At 38.0% G+C, this 12865-nt stretch overlaps 1 protein-coding gene across 1 annotated transcript in view; it reads left to right on the forward strand.

The window, feature by feature from the left end:
- Positions 1 to 12443, forward strand: part of LOC125378825 — a 34735-nt gene extending 22292 nt beyond the window's left edge. Inside the window, exon 3 of the mRNA XM_048394786.1 lies at positions 12390 to 12443. Within this exon, the coding sequence (XP_048250743.1) occupies positions 12390 to 12443 (54 nt within the window). The remainder of the gene's footprint in view (positions 1 to 12389) is intronic.
- Positions 12444 to 12865: the final 422 nt, after the last annotated feature.

Below are 12865 nucleotides of genomic sequence, written 5' to 3' on the forward strand. Positions count from 1 at the left end.
GTAGGACCTGCAGACAAATGAGAAAACATTTGATTTATGTATGTATGTATGTAAGCTTCTCAGAAAAAAATGGAAATTGGATTTAATTCATCCAACATGGGAATATGGCACCAGAATACTGATTGATGTACCGTAAGAGCTGTAAGAGTTAAATGATATATATTTCATTAATGTTTTACAAAATGTATTTCTGTATTAATACGAAGTGTCTACAATCATACACAGACCATGGGAGTTTATTCATGTTTCATAAAAGAAGGGGCTCATGGATCAGTTCCATACATGATTGAGGCTGCCTAGATATTTATCATCCAAAACTGGAAGCCTCAGAGTTTTCCTACTTTTATCAACTCGTGTTGATATATTTGATATCAAAAGACACAAGGATGAGATTCTCTCTGTCACCCTAAAACATATTTAAACTATAAAAAATGAACAAATCTTTAAACCTCAACACCACTAAGAATACATATTTCAAATTCATTAATGGGCAGTTGTTTGCCTCAGATCATAGCAGAGTCTTCAACATTCATGTAAAATGGTTTCATACCCGTGAAGATCTGGGGTAGAAAAGGTCTTCAGCAACCCATGCTTGCTGTAAAAGGTGACTATGCTTGTCGTAAGAGGCGACTAACGGGATCAGGTGGTCAGGCTCACTGACTTGGTTGATGCATGTCATCGATCCCAATTGCGCAGATCGATGCTCATGATATCAATCACTGGATTGTCTGGTCCAGACTCGATTATTTACAGACCGCCATCATGTAGCTGGAATATTGCCGAGCGAGGCATAAAACAACAAACCAAACTAATATAGATTTGACATTCATGACATGAATGATTGAGATTGTTCGTGATTCCTTTAACTTACATCCCTACATTGTTCTAACTATCGAACACCCAGAGACTGTCCATATTTGGTAAATCATCTATAGAAGGACAGAGGGACACATTAAGCAGCTTTACATGTGAGGCGATGTGAACTTTACTAGAAAGTAGGAAGTAAAGAGGTGGATTGCGGCCAGCAATCTCAAACACTGACTAGTGAACCATACCATCTATCACAGCCAATAGGGAAGTAACCCCTCAAGTGGAAGAAAATACTTTGAACCACAACATGAAAGAAAATTACACTTGAGTTTAATGATTCATTTACTTAAGACTTTGAAATACTCCCAGGAAATCTAAAGCAACTTCTGATTAATGTTTTTAGGTTGCTAAACAAGCCAATTTCAATTATTTGCCAATTTGAAGGCGACAAAGAAAAAAATTTCACATTAATTAGGAAATCTATAGCTTATCCCGACACAAAAATGGTTATTTTAATTCACAGCAATAGCAGCTTAGCATAGTATTTCTCTGCAATAATTTATAGGCTTTTGGGTACAGAAATATACAATGCATTTTACGAAACAGGGGAGATAATTTAGTAAAGTAGATGAATGTCACACTTTTTATAAGGTGAATTAGAACCATAATGTTTCATTCCGCAAAAGCCAGTGGGTATGATTGTCATCTCTGCAGGTTCTGGGGCTGATGTATAGCCCTTGCTTCAGGTTGGGATAGTGAAAGGCTGCACAATGACGCACTAATGAAGCACTGTCAGACATTTCTGATGTATGAGGGTGACTTCATGATGGAACTCAACAGTGGTGTTCTTCCCTAGTCAACATCAGACATGCAATAAGCTGAAAACAGTTATTATTAAATTATTAAAAATAATTATTTGAAAATCATATTAACGCATATCGCTGTGTGTAAAGAATCCCCACGTATAAACCCCCTGTACACGCCTTCAAAATCAACCCTAAATCCTATACTCCGTCTATACAGTGACCTGGAATGAAGCACATCACAAGTTGGCACACAATATTTTTGTAGAAGTATAAGAGATAACTTGGAGCATCAACACACAAAAAGAACAGAAAGAACGGCTAGATTGCTATATTGCTTACATTACATAAGAGGGTTTGTTACATGTTCTGCTGGCAGCAGTGTACATGCTCCATACTCATGATACCAGCATCCCGTGACTTGGCCAGCAGGTGATTAACACAGACACACAAATTGTTTTGGCAGTGGTGACTTTATCCTAATTAGTTGTCAAATTCATCAGTTTCAACGAATTCAAAAGGCAGGGGACTGTAACTTCACAATCTAATGGAGGGGGCTCTCCTCTTGTTGATACAAAACAAAGCAATGTTCATATTCATATTGTAAGAAAAGGACACATGGAAACTGGTAACAGTTTGCATCTGATGTTTACTTTGTGCTCTGGGTTCTTGGGACTGAGCAAACCTTCATACCAAGGAAGGATAGCGCTAGCCTGATAGGGGTTACGGAACTTCATTTAACTTGCTCAAGGAGCATATTGACGTGAAAACCTTGTTGCACCAGACAAAATTAAACTTGTACCCTTGTCACATAAATTTATCAAAGATGAAACATACATGAATAAGTGAATAAGTACAACTCAAATGTCTTATATAGTACATGTATATTTAACATAAATAGTGCTGTTAAACGTAATAGAATGTGCACATAATCTTGAAGTCCCCCCAGTTTGAGGATGTCAAGCCCAAGGAGTATCACAGGGAGTAGTGATGTAGTAGGGTACATTCAGCTGGAGTGAGTGAGTGAGTGAGTGAGTGAGTTGGGTTTAACGCTGCTTTTAACAGTATTCCAGTTATATCACCGCGTGTCAGCTTAATGTGGGAGGAAAGCCCGAAGTGATGCAGGTCTCAGACGTTTACCACTTCGGTGAAACCCACGAGCACGGGTATGGTGCTGACAAACCTAGAAACATAATGGGGGCAAACCGGTATTCGAACCCACAATCATAGGTTTCTGGCGTGGGGTAAAATGCATGTTAAGTAACACAGCAAAGTGGGGTAAAATGTATGTAATGTAACACAGCGAAGTGGGGTAAAATGCATGTTATGTAACACAGCGAAGTGGGGTAAAATGTATGCTATGTAACACAGCGAAGTGGGGTAAAATATATGTTATGGAGCACAGCGAAGTGGGGTAAAATATATGTTATGTAACACAGCGAAGTGGGGTAAAATATATGTTTTTAGGCATGTATATGTTACCATGATTACAGTCTATTTATAAAATTTTATTCACTCAGGCAATTTAATTAATGTCTAAATATTTCAGTCATATTACAAATTGACTGAATAATCTGTCCATTTATTTCACTGATAGACTAAAATTTATTAAGACAATCAAAAGGGCTTAAATCTTGAACCAAGAGCATGTTAAAATAAAATCAATTCTGTGCAGAATTGCGTCACTTCGCTGTGTTACATAACATACATTTTACCCCACTTTGCTGTGCTCCATAACATATAGTTTACCCCACTTCGCTGTGTTACATAGCATACATTTTACCCCACTTCGCTGTGTTACATAACATACATTTTACCCCACTTTGCTGTGTTACATTACATACATTTTACCCCACTTCGCTGTGTTACTTAACATGCATTTTACCCCACTTCGCTGTGTTACTTAACATGCATTTTACCCCACTTCGCTGTTACATAACATACATTTTACCCCACTTCGCTGTGTTACTTAACATACATTTTACCCCACTTCGTTGTGTTACATAACATCCATTTTACCCCACTTTGCTGTTACATAACATACATTTTACCCCACTTCGCTGTGCTCCATAACATATAGTTTACCCCACTTCGCTGTGTTACATAACATACATTTTACCCTACTTCGCTGTTACATAACATACATTTTACCCCACTTTGCTGTGTTACATAACATACATTTTACCCCACTTCGTTGTGTTACATAACATATATTTTACCCCACTTCGTTGTGTTACATAACATACATTTTGCCCCACTTAGCTGTGTTACATAACATACATTTTACCCCACTTCGCTGTTTTACATAACATACATTTTACCCCACTTCGTTGTGTTACATAACATACATTTTACCCCACTTCGCTGTGTTACATAACATACATTTTACCCCACTTCGTTGTGTTACATAACATACATTTTACCCCACTTAGCTGTGTTACATAACATACATTTTACCCCACTTCGCTGTGTTACATAACATACATTTTACCCCACTTCGCTGTGCTCCATAACATACATTTTACCCCACTTCGCTGTGTTACATAACATACATTTTACCTCACTTCGCTGTGCTACATAACATGCATTTTACCCCACTTCGCTGTGTTACATAGCATACATTTTACCTCACTTCACTGTTACATAACATACATTTTACCCCACTTCGCTGTGCTCCATAACATATATTTTACCTCACTTCACTGTGTTACATAGCATAATTATAAGAGGATGCTGTAAATGAATATGAACAGCCATGCTGTCTGACTGTTGATAGAATTTGAGATCTTCACAATCACCGGGTGTGACCATGTAGACAGAATCTCGTTAGGGTTTGTGATTTTTACATTTGCCCAATGACCATAGTGAGTATTGCTGGGGATACCAAACGTAACAGTTTATTATTAGAGGTTGTGAGTACCTATACCACGTAGATAGGATATCTTTAGGATTTTAATCCTTCTTTGAGAGGCATTTAGAAGTTGGAGTACTACGTTAGGATAAGATTTATGGGTGACTTTAATCCTTTCTTTCTCTGTGGGTAATCCTTTCACGTTGATTGGAGGAAGTCACGCAACCAGGTCATGACAGGTCGTGAGTTTACTCACTAACTACTGTGAGCGTTTTTGGCATAACATCTTTTCTTGTATAAACATAGAAACGATGCTCACTCACTCACTGTTAATCTTCTGCAGTTTGCTGGCAAAGTGGGGATAAACCTCAGTGTCAAAGACGATCAAACTTAGTTCGAATCCTTGTTTATATGTGACATCTCCCAAATGGGGACATTTTCATAAACTTGGCAAGTGATTATGAATTTTAATATTAACATAATTATAGTTTATGAAATTGTTAATAAAACTTTAATAAAATTGTGCTTCACTCTCACGAAAAATATATTGTCTGTGAGTAAATTTATATGTCACGTTTCATCGGCATTTTTCAGTGATATTGGGACTACATGAAACATGGCTGGTTTTACATTTCTGATACAGGTGCTTGACTGACTGAGTAGTCCATGATCAGTTAGATATGTTTAAATCAGTCAAGTTTGCAACAATAGATGAATAAGTTGATACATTTGGACCGCAGTTACCGATTAACAACTTAAGACATAGAGACAGGGAGGAGATATATAACCAAACCTATGGTCCTGTTGAGACAGTTGACAGTTAGAACGTTGGATTAAATGAGAGTAACTAATTTGAACATTCCCCAGTAATATCATAAAATACATCATAACTCATAACAGTCCGAGAAACAGCTTCCAGCCGTATACTAGTATTGAAGGGACAATTGCTTTTGACAGTTTAAAAATAAACTCACCTTAAGGTGCTTGGCAAGTCAAAACTGACCTGCCTGAATATGTTTTTTAGGTTTGACAGCAACTATGCTTGTGGATTTCAGAGATAGACATGATTTGATAGCTAGATGTTATTACAATAAGCGAAAATGTCTTAAAAGTCCACAGTTTGTTTAATAGTACAAAAAGTGTGTTATAGATCTATCAACGTTTTCTTTTATTGAGGTGAGGTGAAATTGGGTTTAACGTCGCGTCCAAGATTATTGCACTTATATAGCGACGTGCATGCACGTGTATGTGTGTGTGCGGCTGCTAGTAGTAGTCCGGACTGATGCCGATTTATAGTGCTAGCTCACTGAGATACCATGCCGAAGTTTAACATGAATACCCCACTCAGACACAGTATACCGACTCCGAGCCGACCAGTCCTTGTTTTAGCCCCTTAATGCCGAGCGCCAGACAGGATAACAACAAGTACAATCTTTTAACGTCTTTTTGTATGACGCGGCCCGGGATCGAACCCCGGACCTTCCGCTCTCCAGGCGGACGCCCTACCACAAGACCACGGAGGCGGTCCTTTCTTTTATTGAACATAATATTTGCACTATATTGCTGTTAGCTGTAAATAATCTAGCCTCCCCATGTACGTAACTTACATATATTTATGTATGACCAGAACAGCAAATAAAGTTCTGGTAGATGGGTACCTCGGAGATTTAACGTGCGCTTTCCGACTTAAGCCTATCTCGCACACGGGGAAGCACTTATACTATTAGGGTAAAAAAGCGTAATGATTAAATAAAGAAGTGCACCCCCCCCCCCCAAAAAAAAATATAAGTTTACAGCCTATTCTAATAAAGTTAAGGGGGTTGGGGTTTGGCTGGGTGGGAGTGGGTGATAAAAGAATATTCAATAATATGGAAAAGTTTGGGCCTGGGGGTGGGGGGGCAAGCGTGGGAAGGCACGGCGTCGGCTGGCGAGCGTGTGTGGCTAGAAGTCTAGCGGCGGTATCCTTGTAGTAGTCTCTTGGTCAGCTTCTCATCCTGGAGGTCGGGATTCTGGTAGAGACTCTTGGCAAGGAGGGCGGTGGTATTGGCGACGAAGTGGTTTGAGGTCTGTACGCCACTACTCTGGAAGAAGTGGTACAAGTCTGTGTAGTTTGTGATGTCGTACTCGATGTCCTGTCCCCCCTTCTTGTGCACCATGACGAAAGGGACTCCTTGTTTGGCGTAGAGATGTTCCTTTGGGGTGTTGATCTGGTCAACCTTGAGATCCGGCCGAGCCTTGTAGTGGTTGATCGGAATGTCTGACTTTTCCACTAGTAAATAAAGTTCTTTGGTATGACCTCTTTTATCCCTGCTGACGTTATCCTAATGTTAAATTTCAGTCTGCCTCACCAATCGTTAGAAAGCATTGTACATGTTCTGATATACCACACTGATGCAATTAAGCAAATGAATATTTGCTGTGGGCAAATATCTATTTTCTATATATATATTTGTGGATATGAAGCCTTCTAGTTAATTGTGGATACACTGGGCAGACAGAATTGTGTTTATTTCCAGGCCATCCTGATCGACGTTTACTACTATAAGGTGTATGTTTTGAGGCAAGATCAAAGGCGCCGCACAGCATTTATTAGATAACAGACGGGGTCGTCCGTTTCGCTTTAAACAACCACCCCACCCTGTCTGTAGGAGTTATATAATCGGTGCGCAAATAACTGTGTCAAGTCCACTGCCGGGCTGATGCGGTGTCAGTGTCAGCGATGAACATGAATGCTCAAATTATAGACCTGTAGCACTCACAAGTTGCTTAGCCAAAATATTTGAAAAGTGTATATTCAATGCTCCGATAACAGCAAATATAACCTTAGAAATAGATTCAACATACAAACAATCAAATGTAGAACACAGACCTATGCTTAATAATAATTTCTGGATATGATCAACCTGCGGAACCATCTATCCGATGAAGTAAAAAATCATTAAAAGAAATCAAATCATTAATTAATCGTTCTGATGCAATTACTAATAATTTTGACTTCAAATATTTTCATAGATCATGCCAAATTGTCCACTGTCGCCTTAGGCTCGGCTGCAGTGACTTAAACGCTGATAAGTTTAGACGACATGTATCAGACATACCAGACTGCACTTGTGGATATCACCTTGAAGATGCAATTCACTTTTTCTATAACTGTCAAAAAATACGATAATATCAGAAACACTGTGTATTTCTACACACATGGGTATGGTCTAAAAATGATATTACGTGGCAGTAGTTAAGCAGTTCTACAAACATGACTCTTCTTAAATCAGTTCACGACATCATTGTCAAAAGCAAAAGGTTTGAGTCGCTTAATTTTATGCATGTAGTAAAGGAAAACTGCATTACCTTATTTCACAGACACCACTTGCTTCAGTGTATTGGCTTCGTGTATTTCATTTGTGCATTTTGTATGTTTATGTTCATCACTCTCTTATATATATCCAGCTGTTGTTAAGTTGTTACCTGGAGAGGTATTACATAAGCAAGTTTTGCTTGTTTACCGATCCAGATTTCTTTTGAAATAAAAATACGTTTAAGCCAACACAGCTAACCCTAAAACACATGATTGTAAACTATTCAAAAAGGGGCACTAATCTCTGGCTTCTTCTCGGGTGTCGGACTCAAACTCAAACTCATTTATTCTAAGAATAACATGACATACAATTATCTACAATTTTTATTATGTACAATTTAACAAAAATAATAAAAATAGGATACGTGGATACTAATACAATTTACCAATTGTATTGTACACATTGTTAAGGAATTTAGATAGGCCTTTTAGATTTCTTACACTGTTAGTGGTCATAATTTTCTTAAATGTTTGGAAACTTAAGATATCGCTTATTTAAGAGTTCATATCGCCATTGGTGAAAAGCTTCACATTGGAATAAATAATGCAATTCATCTCCCACAGCGAAAGATTCACAGAGTGGACACTGGCTGTCTTCCCTGGGAATGTTCAGCCATCAACCAGTTTCAACTGGTAATCCTTGGTTAGAAAGTTCTGACTTTAATTTTGAGAGCTGTAGATATTTCGCAAATGAAGGTTGATTCTTCAGGTAATACGACCTTTGGATTTCCGCTTGGGCTTTCTAGCTGCCATGAGTCAATTTGCTCGTTAACGCAACCGAGCGTGACAAGAGACTGGGCTACCAGTCTGCAAGGACAGCTAAATAAGCTTACGCATTTTTGAAAACTGATTGGTTACCCGTGATCTATGAAGATTTCAACAAAGGGCGCATGGTAATTAATTTCTTCAGCCTAAACAAACAGACAAATAACGGCGAAAGCTCATCGGATGTCGTTATTTGGAAATACCCCTGATGGTTACAGTTTAATAATAAAAAAGTATCCCTGAGTGAAAGCATTTGCGGATTTCGGATTGCGTGGATGATACAATTACTACTCCCTTGTTGTCATCCACATTTTCTGGTATAACCCTACACTTGTGTATTTATCGTAATTCACTTGCTGCTCAGTTAATGAATTTATAACATGTATACTTAGTTGTAGCACCACTCAGATTATAAAGGTTCAAATTTGGTCTTTCTTGTACCTGGGGTAATTATTCAATCTAAATCCAGGTTTGAAGTGAGGTGGAATGTGAGTTATGTGATATGCACGTGGCAGCCCAGCAAGAGATGTATGGTCAGTTGCTTTACTTTTTTTGTAAATCAACTGATCATTCCCAGACATCAAAGGATCAACAGGAAATACGTTGATTGATTAATTACTGTTATCTTGCACAGTGGATATGTCAAAAGTAAGTGGTTACATGTGAAGGTAGGTTTACTAAACCTAGGGAATACACTCATATCATGGCGTGAAGTAGAGATGTAAAAACAACATACTTTGTTCAAAGGGTAACCGATAATACACTGACTGGTTGTTTATTGTAATCTAACTCAATGTATGTTTTTAAGAACCGTGGACATTATAAAAATAGTTGTCACGTGGGCTTTCTCAGCTAACTTGGCACCTATGTGAAACAATTGAAACAAACTAAGTGATCAGTTAAGAAACAAACACGGGTTATAATATTCGATACATTTAAATAACGTATAAGTATAAGTATATATCGAATAAGTATTTTTGTACAGCTGCAGACGCAATGGATATTGTTCCTTTATGTTGATATTCCCGGATACATTATAACTTTAGTAGGTTGAAATAATGATATTTACATTATGTTTTCATTCATTCGCTGCAGCTTTGAACAGAATCATTCTTGTTCCTTTCCGTTTGGTTGGGAAGTTTTTCGATGCGCGATAGACGTTGTTTTCACAAGTATTTTCTTTTGTAAGCGTGTATATGTTACAGTCAATGTGTAAAATATGATTCACTCAGGCAATTTATTAAATATCTAAATATTTCAGTCATTTTACAAATTGACTGAATAATCCATTCATTTATTTAACCGACTGACTAAAAATGATAAAGACGATCAAAAGAGCTTAAACACATCACAATATATTAATTATGCTAAGAAAAGAAGCCAAACAATACAGAACTGTACTTGGTGATGATATTAAACATAAACAAATATTTGGAATTCATTATCATATTAATAAAGATTGACATATTTTTCAGTTAATTTGTAAAATAAACTGAATATTTAGGCATTTAATAAATTTATTTAGTGAAATCTGTTTACATTTTGAATGTAAACATATACACACGGTAAAATAAGCAATGTTCAGATGAAATATTTACTTTGTGTTGCAAGTCAAAATAGTGTACACAAAGATCGCACAATTACCAAGCAAGTGACTTACCAAAACTGCATCACCATTACCGATGCTCCCCACTAATATACCTACATTTCCAAAACTGTATTTCATTTTTGTTGATCAATGTGACCATACATCCTTCTACTTTCAATAAAAATGCGCTTACGAATGGCGAGCACAGGTCGCGAACAAGTCTAGATTTCTGCTATATCATCTGGGTACGCACTGGGAAAATACAGTAATGCACAGGCAACAACTACTCCCGCGGAATTGCTTTAGATCAGTGCTCCTTTGTACGTTGAAATACTATATATTGTGAATGCCAAAATGATGTATCAAGGATCAAGTAGAAGATACATTGACCGTAGCGCTGGGAGTTTATTCAACAGACCTGTGAAAATAACACTGCTGTATCTTATTATTTATTTTAGATGACGCAGTCAAAGCTCACTTCTCCTGGCGGCCATTATCGAACGGCCAGCTAAAACACAACCCCGCGCTTACATCTACAGGTCTCTTCCTGTAGTACGGTAATTAGTATTCTCTCCCTCAAGTGTATCCTCAATGATATAACCCACCCTCCTTAATTACATGCTGCTCTTTTCCAGCCTCACGGCTATGGAGCTGAGCTAAAGAGTCCAAGTCATCATAAAGTAATTTGGGTCCAATAAAAACAATGCGCCGCCAAACCTCATACATATTATCACTGAAAGTTGTACTACAGACGGTTAATGTCAAATCACAATAAAAGCATTTCAGTTGCAATAACATGTTCCAGGACCATGTATTCTCTTAACACCATCGGATTTAGAAGCAATGGTCGTATAAAACAAGACAGATCTATTTAAACACAACAGTATTCATGTTATTCCCACAAAATCACATAAAGAAAGGAGACATTAGCAAATACATGTGTGTTATCATTTTCTCTCCTTGTTACCATCTCCAGGTTCAGCTTAAGACGGGTCCTCCTTTGGTCAAAAGTTTGTTCCCCCTCTAATGAGTGTGTCACGCGTTGCACACGATTGGCGGACGGGGTGCACACCCGTGACCAACCCGATGCACACTGGTTGCGTAACGCGTTGCCCATGCGTGTAAGGGGAATGAACTTCTAGGCAGTAGTGTAACATATATTTTACCCCACTTCGCTGTGTTACATAACATACATTTTACCCCACTTCGCTGTGTTACATAGCATACATTTTACCCCACTTCGCTGTGTTACATAACATACATTTTACCCCACTTCGCTGTGTTACATAACATACACTTTACCCCACTTCGCTGTGTTACATTACATACATTTTACCCCACTTTGCTGTGTTACATAACATACATTTTACCCTACTTCGCTGTGTTACATAACATACATTTTACCCCACTTCGCTGTGCTACATAACATGCATTTTACCCCACTTCGCTGTGTTACATAACATACATTTTACCCCACTTCGCTGTGCTACATAGCATACATTTTACCCCACTTCGCTGTGTTACATAACATACATTTTACCCCACTTCGCTGTGTTACATAACATACATTTTACCCCACTTCGCTGTGTTACATAACATGCATTTTACCCCACTTCGCTGTGTTACATAACATGCATTTTACCCCACTTTGCTGTGTTACATAACATACATTTTACCCCACTTCGCTGTGCTACATAGCATACATTTTACCCCACTTCGCTGTGTTACATAACATACATTTTACCCCACTTCGCTGTGTTACATAACATACATTTTACCCCACTTCGCTGTGTTACATAACATGCATTTTACCCCACTTCGCTGTGTTACATAACATGCATTTTACCCCACTTTGCTGTGTTACATAACATCCATTTTACCCCACTTCAAACCTTGATTTAGATTGAATAATTACCCCAGACAGGGAATGCCAAATGGGAACCTGTCAGGTAGTAAGAGTGGTGCTACCACTAATTATACCAGCAATAAATTCATTAACGGAGCATCAAGTGAATGATCATAAATACACAATTGTCGGGTTATCCCAGGATGCATGGATGACAAGGGAATAGTAATTGTATTATCCACACAATCCAAAATCCACCAAAATGCTTTCACTGCAGTGAGGCTATTTTTTGTTAAATTAAAACCATTAAGGGTTTTTCCACATAACGACATCTGATGAGCCTTTACCATTCTTTTTGTTGTTTTGTTCAGGTGGAAGAAATTGATTTCCATGTGCCTTTTGTCATCTTCACAGATCACAGGTAACGATATCAGTGTTCAGAAAAGGTGAATTGATGAGGACAAGCAGGCAGTGTCAGACATCCCGGAAGAAGAGAGAGATTAGTGCCCCTTTAATGCTTAATGTTTGCATTTCCGCTTTGAATGAAATGTTAAACTACCCCAACATTTAAGAAAGAAAGGAATGTAAGAAAATCCCAATTTGAACAAAATTACAGTTATGTAGGCCTATAATATATCCCTGCATGGAGATAGGAGTCTGAGTTGGCCTAATGGCCTACCAATAACATGTCTAGGTGTGTCTGCAAAAATAATGTTGGTCTACATGCTCTATGAAAACATGACATATTGACTGCTTTAAATATGTTGAATTAAATAATAAATATTCACATTTCTAACACACAACATGACAACTTGGGCTGGGATTGTTCACTCAGGCACTCTGTGGA

This window comes from Haliotis rufescens, unplaced genomic scaffold (genome assembly GCF_023055435.1).
Source record: "Haliotis rufescens isolate VD_foot unplaced genomic scaffold, xgHalRufe1.0.p SCAF_13, whole genome shotgun sequence".
NCBI lineage: Eukaryota > Metazoa > Mollusca > Gastropoda > Lepetellida > Haliotidae > Haliotis > Haliotis rufescens.